The sequence below is a fragment of the Oryza brachyantha genome, chromosome 2 (genome assembly GCF_000231095.2).
Source record: "Oryza brachyantha chromosome 2, ObraRS2, whole genome shotgun sequence".
NCBI classification, from domain to species: domain Eukaryota; kingdom Viridiplantae; phylum Streptophyta; class Magnoliopsida; order Poales; family Poaceae; genus Oryza; species Oryza brachyantha.
The window spans coordinates 13228583-13248374 of NC_023164.2; the positions used below are offsets into that span (position 1 = coordinate 13228583).

A 19792-nucleotide genomic window follows, 5' to 3' on the forward strand; every position below is an offset into this window, starting at 1 on the left:
CCGTTCGTCAGCTTTTTGCCCCCTCTCTCTCATTGAGCCTATGACTAGTGGGCCCCGCTCAGCAGCTCCCCTCTCCTCTCTCACACCTGGCCCGTGGGCCTGCTTCTGATCTGTCGGTCCCACGTGTCATACTCCGACCTCTTTGTCGTGCCACTGCCAAGTGGGCCCGGCCTGGCAGCCGTCAGCCTCCCTCTCTCCTTGCTGACGTCATCCCTCCAATTAATTGCGCAATAAATCAATAAGGTTTTCTGTTTAGTTTAAAACCCAGAAAACTTCTAAATTCATAAGTAATTCATCTAGTCTCCGTTTAGGTCCATTCAAATTTTATTAAATTCATAAAATTGTCAAGAATCCATTAAAAATAGTTTCTTTCTCTGTTTCAGTAGTTTTATAGCCTGTTTTGCTTGTTTTGCCTTGTTTGTCGTAGGATTTAACCCCGTCGCAACGCCGTTTGTTCTCGAAGTTGTCGCCGAAGTTCCTCGTGGGTCTGAGCAAGGCAAGTGGCACCCTTCTTTGATCATATTGAACCTATGATTATAAAATCTCCGCTTTACAGTCAAACATGCATTGTATTCAAATGTATTTACTTTATTTATCTATTGGGCTATTATCTTTATATCTATTGAATTCCCATTTATTATTATTGTTATCCCAGGGTTAATTTGACTAGAATTAGGGTTAGTCAATGCTTAGTCCTGCTTAGTTCAACTAGTTCACCAATTATTATTTAATTATTGATTAGACTTTGATAGACCTTTAATGGTTGTGATCATTATTAATCTCCCAATGTAGATTTAATACAACTAAAATATTGCTTATGGTGGGCTGTGGGTGCATGGTTTTGAGAGTCGTGCCCATCGCAGTTAAGGACCGGTTCTCGGAAAACCCTGGAAGTCTTACACATACTAACCACAAGCCAGAATGGGTAACGGTGAGACTCGTAATCTAGCTTGTCCCTATTCGACGTACCAAGGCAAGGGTGAGTGTGATGGAGTATGGATGGGCAATCGTGGTGTAACGAAAGCCTCTGTTGCTTCCGGATTCACCAAGGCACAAGAGGGGACTGCCCGACTTGGCGTAAAGGAGGGGGTGAAACCTGAAGTGCGGTGCGATTGTCTAGGGAGAGTTAGGTGAAAGGTCTTATCATGGTTTCCGTACTAAGGTATCGTGGTGATACGTTGGGGCATGGTAACATACTTGGGAGCCATGTCTTGTGGGTAAAGTTGTACACCTCTGCAGAGTAAAACTATTCGAATAGCCGTGCCCGCGGTTATTGGGCGAACTGACAGATTCACTGGGATTAGTTGAACCTTTAATAACTTGATTAATCTTGGAACTGGTTTGACCCTGCGCAACGTGGTGTAACGTTGGCAGTGGTTTGGGCCTGTTGCAACGTGGTATAACGTTGGACAGTGGATGATTATTTTAAATGTTACTTTACTTTTATTTCAGTCTAACTTTATCTACTGTTTTGCTAAATTACCGCAGCTTTGTGCAATTTAACCTTAGCCTGTTCCTTGACACCCTATTGCATTCATTATTTTCTCTCTCTTGGGTGTTACTTGTTGAGTATGGTGGTTTGTACTCAGCCTTGCTTAATTTTTCCCCACCAGAGCAAGTGCCAGAGCCTGAGTCAGAAGGTTGTTCCCAAGGTTAAAGTGAGGTTCAGTCCGCCATCGAGAATGCCTGTGGTGTGGAGCCGTCATCGCCAGCTGAAGTTGAAGATTAGATGATTTAGTCTTGTTTTTCTTTTCCACTGCATTTTGATAGATAATTATTTTTATTTGTTTTTAAGTCCTGGAACTGTGTATTAATTTGTAATAGGTTGTACTCGGGCTGATTCCTGGACCAAGATTTAATACATGCTATTGTTCAGAAATTTCGTGTAAATTTCTGGGCGTGACATAGGTAGACGCCACCATTTTCCACGCCAACCCAAGAAATGACATGTGTCTTCTCATCGCATTTTACGCTTTGGCGTGGTGTAGACATTGCCTAGCACACTTGCACGCATGCCTGATATTAAATATAGTTGGTGAGGAGATTCTACACCTCACAAACCTCTTTCCATGATGCTCCTGTTGGGTTTTATTGGTGAGCTGAGCTAGTGGCATTATGTCACACTAACACCCACTTGCTCTCTAAAAGGAGTCGGGTAGCCCAACCCCTTCCCTAAAGGGACACACCCAGGTCCTAAAACATTGTGAGCCATTGGCTAGAGAACCCTAGTTCCCATATCCTCATCCCTTCCACCATCATTCGAGCTAGATGGCTCTCGAGCATTTCAACTCCCTCCTCCCCTCCACCATTCCACCATTGACCTCTTTCACTTGTCATCAAGTCCGAGCCTCCAAGATCGCTGCAGACACCATCTTTGGAGTGACAACAAATAAATATACAAGGGGAAGATGGAGAGTACATACAGAAGGAGAAAATAGGTTGGTGAAGGAGGAGAGGCGACGATGGATGGCATTAGACGAGGGTAGCAGCGGATGATGGACGAGGAGGAGGGCATGCGTGAGAATGGTGGAGGAGGAGGGTTTGCGTGTGGAGAGAAGATAAAGAGGAGGGAAGTGAGGAGAAAGTGGGACCTATTTACATGTGGCCCCATATTTCTTTTTAATTTTTTTATAGACTATAATGTCACGCCAATGGAACCATCTATCAATAGGGCTGAAGGACCACATTAAATGGTTTTTACGAAACGAGATATATTGTTTCTGATTTATTGTTTAAGATTATTTTTGAAACTTAATGACAATACAAGTGATCTCAAGTAGGGATGGCAACGGGTAAATACCCATCGGATATTGCTATCCCATACCCATACCCATTAGTAAAATTTCGTACCATTAAAATAACCATACTCGTCACGGGTAAAAATTTTTTCCCATACCCATATCTGCTTGGGTAAACCTTACCCGTCGGGTTACCCATATACCCACAAAAGTTCAAAACAATCTAAATATCACAGTTTCCATATAGTATATGCATAGATGCTAGATACTTAGGATATCACACATTTATGTAATGTGGTGAAAAAGATATGGATGGTTTAAATATCTTTGGTTTTGGTTAATTAGGCTAGCCTAATATGATATTAGGCCATGACATGCATTTAAACTTGCGGGTATTTATTACCCATGGGTAAACGGGTATAGGGATCATAAAAACGTTTCCATACCCGCGTAGCCATCGGGTGAAAATATTTATCCAATTACTTACCCACAGATAATATATTTAGCTCATATCCATACCCTAATGGAGTAAATACCCATTGGGTCTCGGATCCCCATTTCCATCTCTAATCTCAAGTGGACTTATTGTTTTCCGCTCTACACTTGCGATGTATTGGGTCTGCAGGCCGGACTCGAGCTCCTGATGTCCATTTTCCTCACATCGGCACACTGACAGTTGCTTCTGCAGTCTGCACAACCCAATAAAATTTTTATTGGAAAAAAAGAAAAATAATAATAAAGAAAAAAAAAAACAGGAAACGGACGAAGCGAGAGGAGGAGGGGAGCAAAACCTAAGGCAAAAGAAGGAAGGGAAGGGAAGGAAGCACCAGGCCAGCAGAAGCTGAGAGCGGCGAGGAGAGCGAGGTTGGGGATCGAGCCGGGGCGGAGTAGGAAGGGAAGGGAAAGGAGATGTCGATCCTGTGGGAGAAGAGCGCGGGGTGGCGGTGGCTGGTGCGGCGGACGCGCGACTCCAAGCCCTTCTTCTTCACCTTCGCGGCGCTGTGCGGCGTCGTCCCGGGGGTCGTCGGGTACGGCGTGATGCAGCTCACCAGCTCCCGCAACGAGCAGCTCGAGGCCCGCCTCCGCTCCACCGCCCGCCCCGAGACCACGGTGCGTCCCCCGCCCGCTCCCTCTAATTCGCTCTCGATTCTATTGTTGCCCTGTGCGAGTTTGGGTTGTTGCGATCGATTCATTCAATGGGGGGATAGCTCGGCGTCTTGCCGCAAGAGACGCGAGTCTGGGTTTGTGCCAGTAGCCTGATTGATGCCCTTCTTGATGGAGACGTTCTGGAGTTGCGAGTTCTAGATGATATTGTTATATCATGTTTAGATGCTAAATTAGTTTTCCGACTTCGAAGAAACATCGAAATACTGAAGTAGACATTGAAATGTCCAATATGTGGTGCGTTTTGTTACGGTTTCAAGTAGTTTCTGCGGAAGTGCATTCTTCCATTTGTATACTACTAGTTCATTGCCTGCTTTGAGGGATGGCTCATCATATGCTACCTATTAATAATGAGGTGCACGAGGAAGGGGGTACAGGAATTCAGTAGATAGTAAATGGACACATCTACCATTTCATTTTTGCGTTGAATGATGTTTCTTCTTCTTCTACTCAGGCCATTTGATTACTCATTGCTGTAAGCAAAATGGCTATGATCTTATGAAACAATCTCAAATCCAATAGGCTATGATCTTATGAAACAATCTCAAAGCCAATAGACACATACAAGGTCCTAATAGATGATAATTGTAGCATCATGACGCATAATTAACTAGTTGAATGCTACATACTCAATAATCAGCATCATTAGCTCAACAAGGTGCATCTACAGCCACATTCCCAAATGCGATAAGCACTACCAAGTACCAATCTAACATAGAAATAGCATATATACACAGATGTAAATTAGTTATGGGGTAACAAACTGGCATGCTTCTAAGAAGCATGCCCAATAATGGGTCTATAGAATGCACTTTTGTCGGGTTCTCCTTGACCAAGTGCTTGTGGATACGATAGCCCTTCGGTCTTACAGATTATAAACCTACAAGGCTATCATTTATAATAAACCAAATTGTCATTTATTGTCATTGATTGATGTATAGCTTGGCTGCTTCTTTCGTGATCCATTTGCTGAGCCACTGTTTGTCTCTGGTACCGCTGAATAGCCAGTTCTTGTTCGAAACATAGTGGCAAGAGTTTTAAGTTCTGGAAGATATTGTTCTATCTAATTTAGTTGTCAAATTGGTTTCACACTTCAAAGAAAGATCAAAATAGTGAAATGTCTGCTTGTGGCGCAGCATTACGATTTTGAGTAATTCATGAGGAAGTGAATTATTCTATTCTACGCAACTAGTTCATGCCTGCTTTGAGGGATGGAGGGATGGCTCAGCGTATGCTACCATTAATGAGGTGAAGCAGGGAGGGAGATTTTGGATGATGTTTATTTGTTGTTTGATGATGTTTCTTCTGCTTTTGGCCAGGCCATTTGATAGCATATTTGTTTTTCTTATGCTATTTCTATGGCAAATTTTCTGAGCTATTGGTGCTGATTATTGATTATCTAGCATTCATCTAGTTTAGTATATCATGATACTATGATTTACCATCCGTCTGGACATTGTATGTTTTTATTTGCTTTTAGATTGTTTCATAAGAGCAGAGCATATTTTGCTGAACACACTGGTGCCTGAGTGATAAGGTGGCATGCTTCTAAGAAACTTGTCCAGTAATGAGCCCATAGGAATGCACCTTTTGGCAATATCCATCTATCCTTGTTAGGACAACTTTTTGGGTTCTCCTTGACCAAGTGCTTGTGGATATGATCGTCCTTTGGTCTGATAGCTTGTAAGCCTGCAAGGCTGGCATTTATGATAAATCAAATTTGCTGTTTGGTGTAGATCTATAGCCTGTAAATCAGCTAATTTCAATATTGCAGTTAAATTCAAGAAAATTTCTATTTGCGAGTTAATGCTGATTACCAGCCATGCACCTTACCCAAGACAGGAATAAGGTGAAGTTGAAGTTCTAGGAGAATATCAGCATTACTGTCTTGCTTCTTATAAGTATAAGCAAAACTGCTTATTAACGATTAAATTTGTGGGTAAATTTTTTTATACACATGTTCGCAGCGATCTAAAAATAACGGTTAGAACAAGTGAAGCTTTATATACTTTTGAATTTAAGTATAAGCTATGATGAAAAAAACCCCAAAGTCAACTCTAAACTTAAGTTCTAAAATTCAAAATTTGCCTTGTAAGCATAAGCATAAACGAAAAGATAAGCTGTATATACTTTTGAATTATTTAATTAAAAAAAATGAAAACTGTACTCCTGGCAACAAATGTGCAACTGTAATGGTGGCATGCTATCCTCTGGGCAGTGATCAGTTGGTGGTTGCCTTCAAGCACAATGTTTTTTGATGTTTTTCCTTGTCAAAACATTAAAATTTCAATTTCAAACGTTTTGAATGAAAACATTCTGAAGTTTCCATTGACTACCAGTAATTGGAAATCCAGTGGGACCAAGTTTTTCTTTTGTAATCGGTAGAAATTTCGTTGGTTGAAACTTGAAATACATGAGTAGTAAAACTGTCACTATGTTACATGGACGGTAAAACTTTCGCTATGGATGTACTTGATCTGATACCTGTAGTACATCATGTTAACTTGACATGACATTTAGTTTATGTAAAGGAAATGGATCACAGAATAGATGGATCATGGATGTCCAGTTGTGGTGTCAGCATACAGAAAAGTGTGACTAATCTGGAATATCATATTCATGCAAATATAATTTGATATGTTTAAGTATGCACACTTATCTTAGTAAATAATAAATACCCTTATAAGGTCTGCAGAAAATTGCTTGTTAGCTATTTGCATCATGGCATGCGATAATTTTGTTTCCGTACTATTGTATATTTACTTCCCAATAGAATTGAAGTTTATCTTGGTTATCCTTCCCATCTTGTTCCTATTTGTCATAACAGGAGCCACTGGCTATAATTATAAATGTTAGTTTTACTGACTTGTTTATGCTACTGGTTTATTTAACACTGCACAAACTTGATTTTATGAAGAACAGATGATGGGGCAAGTGAACAGGGAGAGGCTGGCAGAGTTTCTTGGCGAGCTGCAGAGGAAAGAGGACACGAATGACAGATATGTTGCTGCTCTCAAAGGGGAGACACTGACAAGGAAGCGGTATGAGCGTATTCAGCCCGTTAACAAGCAAGCTACAGCAGAGAGTGAGCCTGTCAACAAGCAAGCTACAATACAGAGTCAACCTGCCAAGGAGCAAGCTACTCATGAGAATGCAAAGGCTAAATGATTCATTTTCAATTCTCCTAGCAAGATGTTCTCCACTCAAAATACCGAACATAAATGTGCTATGTCTTTGAATGGCAAGTTCGTAAAGCATCACTATGCATCTAGTTTTTGTTCCACTACAAGATGGGTTCACAGGATACTGATATTTTAGTTGCAGTTGGACTGTAAATTTTGATCTGCGCGCTAGCACATCTGACTCTTTTTAGTTGATTATTATGTGGCCACATTTAAAATGATAATCGAGGCAGACCTTTTTCGATCAATGGCAATAGAACCGTAGAAGTGTTAATAAACACATGTATTGTGTGGAGCCTGTGCATAATTCCCATCAGACATCAATTTATTTCATGCAATGGCCAGGCAAACTTGCTATCAGGTATCAGCAAATTACGGATTGCTAACATAGTTGTTTATATTTTACCGAGTCAAGCGAGTGCTTAGTATCATCCAAGGCTCGTCAAACTATACCATCGAATCAAAATCAAGGGCACATTTTGTTATTGCCAGATCGATTCTCTCGAGTCAAACCACGTAGTCCAGCTTTGGATTGCACGTGCTTCACTTGCCTCTTGAATCTTGTCACCCTCCGCCTGTCTCTGTCTTCAGCTCCCATCGATTCAATTATTGGAAGTAAAATATAATAAATTATGAGTAAAACTTCTAATATATGATCATTATGATTTAAAAACAAATATTGTTAAATATTAGGATGAACTGACTATAAAATCAATTTAAAACTAAGTTCTATATTTAAATTTTGACTCGTAAGCAAAAGTAGAAGCGAGTGCGTGGAGGCTTTGGACCTATTTAAGAAATTTCTGGTAGCTTTAGCATCTTTCAAGATCAATAGCTCTCCAAACCGTTCAGAATCTCACCCAGATTTAAAAATATGTAGCAGTAGTCAGTAGAATCTAAAGAAGTTGAATCGGAAATCAAAAGCTACATTCCAACAAGATAACCTCACAGCCTCCGTTTCTAAAGAGGTCATCTTTTTAATTTGTTTAGAAAAATATAAACAATATATTTATAAGAAAAAATAATTTATATAAATATAACTTTTATATTTTCTCCATTTTCATAATGTAAGATGTTTGATTTTTTATTATAATGTTTGATATTTTTTATTTAAAAAATTATGAAAATATTATTTATTTTAATTGTGACTTAATAGTATTTTATTATTAAAAGAACTTTAAACACGACTTATTATTTTTTATATTTATACTATTTTTAGTTGTAATGACCAAACATTACAACTAAAAAATTAAATACCTTGTATCGTAAAACAGAGGTAATGAGGCAGTACATGTTTACCGATCTGATGAAAATACGAAGCTAGAAGAGGAGTTTGCCTCGTGCCCCCAGTTTCCATCTGCCACCTTCCAGAAGCCACCCAGAAAATTCCAATAATAAACGCTCATTATTTAAAAAAAATGAGAAAGCAATGACGAAGAAGAAGAGAGAGAAAAAACAGCAGAGAGATCAGAGAAATCAAACCAAACCCCACCCCCACCTGCAACGACCGCGACGGTTCCTCTCCCTCCCACCCTCCGCCTCGCCCAACTTCCCATCAGCCGCAGCCCGCCGGCCTCGCACGCCGTGGCATGGAAGTTGCCGCCGCCGCCGCCGCGGCATCCGGTGGGGCCGTCGCCCGCGCTGGGGGCGGGGGAGGAGGAGGGGGAGGGGGAGGCCCCGCGCCGTTCCTGATCAAGACGTACGACATGGTGGACGACCCGTCGACGGACGCGGTGGTGTCGTGGAGCGACGCCTCCGACGCGAGCTTCGTGGTGTGGAACCACCCGGAGTTCGCCGCGCGCCTGCTGCCCGCCTACTTCAAGCACAGCAACTTCTCCAGCTTCATCCGCCAGCTCAACACCTACGTACGTACGCTTGCCCCCCTCCCTCCCTCCTCGCAATCGTCGATCTTTTGCTGCGCCGGTGCGCGCCTTGTTGTTGGGGGGATAGCCAGCCGCCGTGGGGTGAAATTCAGGCGTCCTGGTTGCCTCGATTTGGTGTAGTTAACCTGGTTGTTGCCTATTGAGTTCGGGAATTTATCAGTATTTGCATTTGGGAATTTTTCGGAAACTCTATGCTGATGGATATAGTTCCTGAAATGTCCGTGCTTTTTGGTGAATTTCTAGCGCAATGGATGGTTTAGAATGTGGGTTTTGTTCGTTGTAGTTGGATTTGGTTGTAATTTAATGAAAAAAAAAAGTGGCATCGGAAGTGCTGTAGATGTGAAATGCGTGATTTGTGAAGGCTACAAGTATCACTACTCCACTTGTGATTTCATCCTTTAGGATTATATAAACTAAACACTTTTGAATACTTGGGACCTTTGAAATGAGTGTCCCCAAGGGAATTGTGGTTTCTACTAATGGCTGAGGATTAGGGGCCTAATTTTTGTTGTTCGCTGTAGACCTCAATTTGTTACCTTCGTTTAGTATATTTGATTAAACACATCTCTACTAAATCCACTTCAGACTCGTATTGTTAGTGGAGATCTTTATTGGAATATGTTCTTCAAATGTCCTTTTTAACGATTAAGAAGTTGGTACAGCATGTAATATCAGCTTGGGATCATAGTTTAAAAACTTGGAATTGTGAATGTTGACGTGACAACAACCTTTGTTTACCTTTTATGCAATACATCATTAAAAGTGGCACTCAAGACTGTATGAAGCCTGTTGCTAAATGGTGTGCTTGATGTTAAGTACTTATATAATGTAGTTTATGTAGTAGATATGGTGAACAATTGATGTCATGATTTTTTATATAAAAAAAGGTCAACTGGATGAGCTGCTATCATGTTTGTTGATGCTTGTTTTGTTCCACCAGTGTCCAATAGCTGGATTTTAGCTTTCGTGGTATTTTTATAGTGAATTTGTTTGGTTCTTGTGGAGCTAGTTAAGAATCTGTGGCATAATTGTCTTGTTGTATAGAAATACTTTGGTTAGATGGACTTGAATAAGTGTAAAGAAAAACACATACCATGATTTCCTTTTTCCTATTTGTGAGCTGAATAGCTGATATCTATGCTGAAACATTAAATCTTCATATATCAGTGTATCATGTTCTTAATCTGTTACACATTTACACTTTGTAGTGTGAACTGGTAATTCCTTAAGGGTGTTTCCTAACTTGTGCCTGTGATAGATGTTAAGTTTGAGACACCTATTTTAGTTCCCTAAATTAATGGATACCCTTTGAAAATTGTCAATTTTGCAGGGATTTCGTAAGATAGATCCAGAGCGATGGGAATTCGCCAATGAGTACTTCATCAAGGGACAAAAGCATCTGCTGAAAAATATCCACAGGCGCAAGCCTATCCACAGCCATAGCCATCCACCAGGTGCCCTGCCTGATAATGAGCGTGCAATATTTGAGGATGAGATTGAACAACTTTCTCGCGAAAAAACTGCCCTCCAATCTGACATCTTCAAATTCAAGCAGCAGCAGTCAGGGGCGATGATGCAAATTGAAGATCTTGAGCGACGAGTGCTTGACATGGAGCAGAGGCAGATCAAGATGATTACCTTCTTGCAACAGGCTAGTAAGAACCCTCAGTTTGTCAACAAACTTGTTAAGATGGCAGAGGCATCTTCGATTTTCACAGATGCTTTTCATAAGAAAAGAAGGCTACCTGGGTTGGATTACAGTACCGATAACACACAAACTACCAGCTTTTATGATGACCATAGCAGCACTTCTAAGCAAGAAACGGGAAATCTTTTAAATCAACACTTCTCTGATAAGCTTAGGTTGGGACTTTGTCCTGCCATGACAGAGAGCAATATCATCACACTAAGTACACAAAGTTCAAATGAAGATAATGGAAGCCCTCCTGGCAAGCATCCAGAGTGTAACAGGATGGAGAGGGAATGTCTCCCACTGGTGCCACAGATGATGGAGCTCTCGGATACCGGCACATCTATCTGCCCCTCCAAGAGTTCTTGCTTTGCACTACCTATAAATGATGAAGGTCTCTTGACATGCCATCTGAGTCTAACTCTTGCATCATGCTCGATGGATGTCGACAACAGCCAAGTCCACGATGCAAATGGGAGCGCTATAGACCATGGGCGAGACAATCCAACAGAGCCAGCCACAGCCACCATGGAGAAGGATGACGCCATTGATGACAGACGCTTCGGTGACATCCAAAATACATCCGTTGATGATGGTACAGCAGTTGCAACAACACCACGAGGGGATGCAAGAGGTGCCAATGAGGCTCCTGCAGCTCCAGCTGCAGTAGTGAACGACAAGTTCTGGGAGCAGTTCCTAACTGAGAGACCTGGCTGCTCTGAAACAGAAGAAGCAAGCTCTGGCCTAAGGACAGATCCTTCCAGGGAGCAAATGGAAGAAAACAGGCAGGCGTATGATCACTCGCGGGGTAACAGAGAAGACGTGGAGCAACTGAAACTTTGATTTATTATAGAATTTAAGTTCGATTTCTAAAAAGGGATACATGCGTACAGTGTAAGATGTTAGAATCAGGAATCTCCTATTAAACATTACATCAATGGGTGTACAACATCACACAGGTGTACATATTTTTTTCCCCTGAAGATCTCGGAGGGTTAAGATTAACAGTTCGATTAACCACACCAGTTGTAAAAATCAATGTGTCTGTCTGTTGACATGGTTTACCAGCTTGCTCGTCGTGATTTATGTTATGCAGTGTCAGTCTGTCAGAACGGTGAATCAAAATCAGCATGTACATTGCCCTAAAACATTTTACGATTATTCTTTTTTTTTTTCAAATTCACGTTTACGAACATATTGATTTTTTCTCTTCCCATCGAACTTATACGTGTCTTAGGCCGTGTTCCTTTGGGTGAAGTTAACTTACCTCGGCGCGGAAAACGTAGCACTAGATTAATACATGATTAATTAATTATTAATTATTTAAAATATAAAATAGATTAATACGATTTTTTTAAAACAACTTTCCTATAGAAAATTTTTGTAAAAAATACACCATTTAGCAGTTCGAGAAACGTGTCCACGAAAAACGAGAGTGATAACTTTTCTTATATGGACTAACGAACGCGGCCTTAGTTGATTTTGGGCCATCTTTCGTATCTTTCATCCTTGGCCTATTTGATGTCTTAAATTATGAAAGCTTGATAATAATTTATGTTGCTCTTTTGAGCTGTTGGTGATAGTTTTATATCTTATTGATTATGTTGCTATTTGTTAAAAATATCTTTCTATTAAAATATTATTTATACGAGACCTTCTGAATACTAACTGGGCAAACTGGTTCTGCTAGACATGGGTATAGACACGAAGCTCTACCGACCAACCCTATTAAGTATGGGTCAGTGGGCATTGGGCGCTTAGTTAGACATGGATTTGCTCTACATGTGCTCGATCTAACCGGACCCACTTCCAATCTTTTTAGCATCAATCGAGCGCCCGTACAAAACTTTTTAAAGTGACAAGTGCACAGACCTAAATACGTGCTTAAAATCTAATCATGTACTCCCTTTTTCCCAGTTTAAAGTGATTTCTAACTTTCCAATGCCGGTTTAGTACTAATAATGGACCAAAATACCATTACAAAGTACAACCAATCATTAGCATTTCTCTAAAAACAAATGACAAGTGGATAGATTCCTTGTACTATTAGGTCCACCACCACCAGGTGAATAAACAAATAGACAGACAACACCTGTCGATAAAATGGGCCCGGGGGTATCCTTGGGAGTGTGGCGCGCGGCAGCTATAGGCCCAAGAATCCCCACGAAGGGGGTCAGGCCCCAAGAGACACACGCCCCCCCCCCCCCTCAACAGACCCCTGAGGAAGCAGCCAGGACAAGGGGTCGAGGTCAGACCGCCCCGACCCTCAGCATGTCCCTAGACCGTTGTAAGACCAACGTGAAAGTAAGTGGGGCGCGCCACTGGGATTTGGCCTTCGCATTCAATGTGATGAGAAAGGACCTGGAGCACAGGTTACCCACGTGGAAGAAAAAGTCATGCGTCTTCCCCATACTTGATGAGGTCAGGCACGCGGGCGTCCCTAGTGGCGCCTTCCACAGAAAAAGAGGCGCAGAGTGGCATGTACCTTTGGCAGGGTAGCCGTGCCACGCCCTTGCCAAGGTGCCTACCCTCACTCCATCACAGTCGCATTTAACACGACTGGCAACCAGCAGGAGGGAGGAGGGCGTCTGCCCCGTTGCTTGGAAGGGTCACCCACCTCTAAGATGGAACACTGACCGATGGAACCTAGCAGGGGAGGCATGGCCGCCCCCTCCACCAATCATCTGACAGATAGGACCGGGCAAGGACAGTAAGGCTGACATGCCCACCTACCCTCTGACGGATCAAAACCGACATGACAGCCACATATCTCCACATCACCAAGTAGCAGCGTGATGATGGTCTATTTGTCAGTAGTTGGTAGGACTGTGGCGATTGTGGTAACCCCTTACTAATATAAAAAGAGGCTCTGTTCCACCTAGAAGAAGGGGGATAGCGGTTGATAGACAAGCAATACCTTCCCAAAGAAGGCTTGTACTCACTTTCTCTTAGTGACCGAGCGATAGGAGTAGGGTATTACGTCTCACCGCCTGAACCTGTATAACTCTCTGTATTCCATTTCTTCACAGGAATCCTAATCCTGCACCCCTGGGCCAAACTGAAAAAGGGGTTCATCGAACTCCCGCTCGAGGAGCTTGCACTCCGACACCACCACACGTCAAAAGTCATAACCATTCCATCTTCACCGGCTTGGGAGAGCAGGAGGCAATTTAAATTCAATACAACATGACAACCTCATTTTTTTGTAGCAAATATACAAACTCCAGCCACTTATCCTCCAACCATGTAGTAATGCCCTATAAATCAATCAAATGAACCACCAAATTGCCTTTACTTCATCATTCTGCAATAGTTAACCATGGCCTTATTAGATCTGAACTTGCCACCAGATGAAGATGGAAAGAATTTACTTCAGCTCAATGATAAAGTCCATGTTGATGCTCCTATCCATGAATATGCTCAGGTTGAAGATGATGACCAAGTAGGGATGTTAACGGATCGGATAATATCCGATCTGATCTGAATCCGCTTGAATTGAGAATGTGGTAGGGGTTTACAACTATCCGGCGGATACGGATTCGGATTCGGATAGTGAGTTGTGGATTCGGATACAAATATTGTATTGTTAATATCCGGTGGATGCGGATTATCCGATTTTCTTACCGGATTATCCGATAGACATTTTAGTGGATAATCCGAGTTTTTAGCCCACAAAGCACTCAATCAAAAGCTTATCAATAGCCCCAAGTATTTTTAATTCAATATTGGATGACAATGTATTGATTACATGTACATATCACATCCGGTCGTAATAATCCGTTTCCAACCCGACTCCGCACCATTTCTGACATACGCAACAATCCGCATCCGTATCCGCATCCGGAAACATCCTCACCCGCTCCGCATCCGCTTAAAAAATATGGTTTAGGATATGGTATGACAACTATCCGTCCAAATCCGCTCCGTTAACACCCCTATGACCGAGGTGGTGGCAACCATGTTTTTCTTTCATTTAATCTTCATTTTGATGCATTTGAGCAACAAGAAGGCATGCAACCAGGTTACTTGTCTAACAATATGCTCTTCATACTTTGGATATTTCTTGTTTACATGTCCTTCCTAAAGTGAATTGGTATGTTGCATCATTTTCTAAACTTACATGAACAACTCAGTTTCTAATTTGATTATAGTACATGCTTGGTGTTTGTCCATGCTTCGTAGTTTAATTTTTGGTTAATCTTAATGACAATTGTCGTGTGGTTGTATCACTTGTGAAATTCGTTTAGGAAGGTTATCTGAAACAGTAATATTTTCAACAAGAACACATGCAAAGTTAGCTGAATATTGAAGTATCCTAGATTCCTAGTATGTTGAAGTCAATTATTTACTCAAAGCAAAGTTAGTTTGAGGAAAAAAATCACTTCAAGAACCAGCCTCCTAGATATCGCTTTTTTATATGGTGTCCTATGTGATGCATGTAAGTACTCACCAGTTTTTTTTTTTTTTTTTTTTTTTTTTTTTTTTTTTTTTTTGTAGATGGTGATCATGCCTTCGAACAAGTTTCCAATGTCAATGGAGGTCCCAACCATGTTATTCTTCCTTTTGAGTTGAACTTTAATGCATATGAGGAGCACCTACAAATGAATTCAAGTAAGTCATTTTAGATGACGTGAATCAAGCCATCCCACTGGTTGCATTAGCTGTAACAAGGATTGAGGAATATAACACAAATAATGTGTCAATGACCACCAAAAACTCATATATGTTGTAGTTACATAGAATATGCCTATGAATTTGTTCACAGTCACTTATTATAGAAATATAGCATGTGATATTTTTAATGGCAGGTTGATCCATGTCAGTATAAATTATAAATATGTATGACGTGATTGGCACACAAGTACTCACCTGGTAATTGTTGTTGTAGATGATGATCATGAGTTCGAAAATAATTTGCAAGAATTAGAAGATGCTATGCACGAATTCGGCGTGTACGCTAGCGACGTGCAAATTGTTTCTGAACAAGAGGAGTTGAATGATTCAAATTATGAAGTTAAGCATACAAATAAAAATCTAACAGATATACAAAGGAAAGACATATATGCTGCTTTGGTTCATAAACGTGTATGTGGAAAACTATGAAAAAAAAAACACTACAACTGAAGTTGCTGCAATGTTCAATGTGAAAAGGGCTACAGTGCAGGCTATTTGACGAAGAGTGAAGAAGTGTCATGCAGAGAGAACTCTAGATGATGTAAATTAAAAAAAAAAAAGAATAGTGGCCGCAAAAAGTAAGCTCTAGATGATGTAAGTTAAAAAAAAATATTGGTCAAAAAAAAGGTAGCTATCACCGGGTCAAGAAAACAAAGGTAGCTATCGATCTGTTATCTGTGGTCGATGTTCTGTGTCATAGAAGGGGCAATATATGGACTCTTGCACAAGTTATCGGTGTAGCGAAAAATACGCTTCATCGTAGGTTGCATGAAGGGCTACTACAATGTCACATAAACACACTAAAGCCATATTTAAAGGAAGCAAACAAAAAGGCAAGGTTGAAAAGGTGTGTTTCCATGTTAGATCAGTGCATAGTGCCAAACGAACCCAAGTTCATCGACATGCACAACATTGTGCACATCGATGAGAAGTGGTTCAACACCAAAAAAAGACGATGAACATTTACATGCTTTCTTCAGAGGAGGATCCCTACAGACCCATGCAAAACAAGAATTCTATTGATAAAGTGATGTTCTTGTCTGCAGTTGCTAGGCCTAGATACAATGAAGAAAATATCTGCACTTTTGATGGCAAGACAGGCGTGTGGCCTTTTACTAGGAAGATAGCACAACCTCTTAATCAAACGTTGGTGCTGAAATTCCATCCAAGTTGGCAAGAAAATGCTAGGTCATATGGGGTTATGGTACTGAGTTATGAACTAGTTAAAGAAAGACCGGAGAACAATAGGCAACATGTGTACATGGAAGCTGAGGTGGTAGAAAGTTTTGTCTCTCAACTCTAAGAATAGGGTTTGAATCCCATTTAAACTTATTTTGACCGATTTTTATCTACAAGGTAAATAAGGTTTGACAAAAAAAATTCTTTGAAAATGAGTGAGGGGTGGAACTATGATCTCCAGGTTGATGGACCAAGCATCCAACATGTGTACTCATGTGACTAGTATTGTCATGCAACCCTTTTATATACTCTATCTATTTCATATTATAAGACTTTTTGAGTTTGCTTAGATTTATCTATGTATCAATGTATATTTTTTATATGTGTCTAGATTAATTGACACACATATAAATCTAGACAAGAGCAGAAATCCTGTAACTTTGAACAAAGAGAATATCTCGTAGCTCAAACGCTAATTAGCTGGACGCTTACCTCATATGGCCTAGCAATTTTGTACTACCTCCAATAAGACCTTAGTGATGAAGATACTGATGCTGAGATATTATAGCTCAATGCCACTGATGTTGGCGCTGAGAAGGCATGGATTATTTTTAAATACTCTCTCCGTATTTTTATGTATGACACCGTTGACTTTTAGAATCACGTTTGACCATTCGTCTTATTCAAAATTTATATTCAAATATGCAAAATTATAATACATAATTAAAGTTTTTATAATAATAAATCATATTATAACAAAATAATTAATAATTATATAATTTTTTTAAATAAGACGAATGGTCAAACGTGACCTAAAAGTCAACGGCGTCATATAAAAAAATATAAAAAAAATATGGAGGGAGTATGTTTTTTCAAAGGGTTAATTTGTGAAACTTTTTGGTGCATGGGGGTGGAGCCAAGGTATTGAGTCACCGGCCTAGCTTTGTCACCGCGGTGTACATCCTAGTAACAAAATCATTTTTACGTGGTCTATATAGAACAAACCACCGTTCGGTTTCACGAAAGAAGGAAGATGACGATTTTTTTATAACTATTTAATGGTATAAGCGATTGATTTAATTACTAAAAAGTATTTTAGAAATATAAGATAATAAACTTTTATATATATATAATTTTTTTAAAACACATCGTTTAATGGTTTAGAAAGCGTGTGAAAAAAAGGAAAATCTGAGAAAAAGTTAAGGAAAAAACCCAACCTTACATGAGATTTGACATAGTATTGAAGATGAGGTGGTCAAATAAACTGGTTTTATATTGTTAAGATATAATTTGAATATTCAAAATAATTCAAGGTGTAAAATAATCTTATAATTTTAAATTTTAACTGATCGCACTATCTGATAAACTGAAACGGTTGGAAGGAAACATATTATTTATTCTCTCCTCGCAGTTTGGTGTAGCCTTAAAAGGAAAGAGGAGCCATTCTATACGGTGCACTATAAAAGGGAAAAAATGACTTCCTGCAATGATGATTTGATTATATGCAGTACATGGTTGTTTGGATGAGTTCAATAGTGTTATATTGTTATTTCTTATGGCATAACCGATCTTACTTTAAAAGTTAAAGTTAACTGTACATTTGACCTTATATTTTTTTACTTTGTAGATTTGACCCTAGTTTTTAAAATCAAAGTAGTTAAAGCAGTTAACTGACCCTAGTCTGTTAAGTGAGGATAACGGTGTTAAATGAGACATGAATGGATGTTTTTATCTTTGCATATTTGACCCTACTTTATAAATAAATATTTGGCTAAATTTTGTACATTTGTCCCTTAAACAAATAATTTAATTGTAATATTTAATTTATTTATATTTAATATTTGAGACAAATTTGTTTGATATTTCAGTAAAGTTAGATTAAATTGACAAATTGTACTAATTTAAACAAAATTTTGACATGGTTTTGCCAAATTTTTAACAAAATTTTGACAACAGAATATCGAAAATTGTTAAGTTACATAGGTAAATACACATGAACATTCATGTAAAAATAGCTGGTAATCATCTCCAATAAGCAGTCCATGAAGCGCGCAAACAATGAGCAGCCTATGTACGTCATGACTTCGCCGACAGAGAGCGTGGAGAAGGCCGCAGACAATGAATCGACGTCGCACGAGCCGAGAACTCCGGGACAGATCTCGCCAGCGGGGCAGTGGCGGCGGCTCGCGACGACGGCCACGGCTGTGCCGTCTGCGATGGATCACCGCAGAAGCAGATAGCGTCGAGTGCGTCGTCATCACCGCGAGTCGTGGCAGCAGTCCCGCCGCGCCAGCCGCTGCCGTCTCCGCGCACGTCGTCGCCGTGAACCGCCGCCGCGGCCCCGCCGCGCCACGCGCGCTGCCCGCCAGCTGCCGCCTCTGCACGCGTCGTCACCGCGAGCCACCGCCGTCGCCCCGCCGAGACACGCGCGCTGCCCGCCCGCGGCCGTCGCGCCGGCTGCTGCCGCCTCCGCCGTCGCCGTGAGCCGCCGTCGCCGCCGCCCTGCCGAGACGTGCACGCGGCCCGCCCGCGGCCGCCGCGCTGGGCGCTGCTGCCTCCGCACGCAAGCCTCCGCCATCGCCCCGCCACGCGCGCGAGCCGCCTGCCCACTGGCAGGTGTGTGCAAGCCGCCACCGCCCCGCTGCGTGCGCACCTGGTGCCCCCACCGGCCGCCGCCGCCTTCGCTTGCCGCCGCAGCCTCCTCCTGCCTCCTTGCGCCTGTCGACCGATAGAGAGAGGGAGCGAGAGAGATGGCGGATTTGGGTTTGAGACCAAGGGCATATTGGTCTTTTCGTGTGTCTTTTATTTTTTTAAAAAAACTTTAGTCACAGTAGGGTCAACCGATGGCTTTATTTTTAAAAAACGGAGTCAAATATAAAAAGTAAAAAAAAAAGTCAAATACATAATTAGCGAATCAGTTATACAATAGCCCATTTTCTTTTCGGAATGACTTATTTAATTAAATACTCTTCGGATAAACTTCTATACATATATATGTTTCCGATGATTAAAAAATAACGTAAAACAAAATATAATAAAATTAATTGTTAAATTAAAATTTAATTATAAGTGGTACTAATCTATCGTAAAAGAGTATTTTTTATGACCGTTCTATTTAAAAAATGTAAAAATATTAGTCACACGGAAATCGCTATTTATATTTTAGCATCTAATAATCATAGTAATTATAAATTTTTTAAATAAAATAAAAATTAATAATGTAAGATGTTTGATTTTTTATTGTAACGTTTGACCAATCGTCTTATTCAAAATTTAGTACAA

General features: G+C 40.6%; 2 protein-coding genes across 2 annotated transcripts; both read left to right on the forward strand.

The window, feature by feature from the left end:
- Positions 1 to 3467: 3467 nt before the first annotated feature.
- On the forward strand, positions 3468 to 7332 carry LOC102714806. The gene is made up of 2 exons (XM_006647224.2): positions 3468 to 3848; positions 6825 to 7332. Exons 1-2 carry the CDS (start codon positions 3648 to 3650, stop codon positions 7068 to 7070), a joined length of 447 nt encoding a protein of 148 aa, XP_006647287.1. The 5' UTR covers positions 3468 to 3647; the 3' UTR covers positions 7071 to 7332.
- A 1326-nt stretch (positions 7333 to 8658) lies between these two features.
- Positions 8659 to 11687, forward strand: LOC102714533 (heat stress transcription factor A-5). Its single transcript, XM_006647223.3, has 2 exons — positions 8659 to 8949; positions 10298 to 11687. The coding sequence occupies exons 1-2, from the start codon at positions 8674 to 8676 to the stop codon at positions 11498 to 11500; spliced, it is 1479 nt and encodes a 492-aa protein (XP_006647286.2). The 5' UTR covers positions 8659 to 8673; the 3' UTR covers positions 11501 to 11687.
- The last annotated feature ends 8105 nt before the right edge of the window (positions 11688 to 19792 follow it).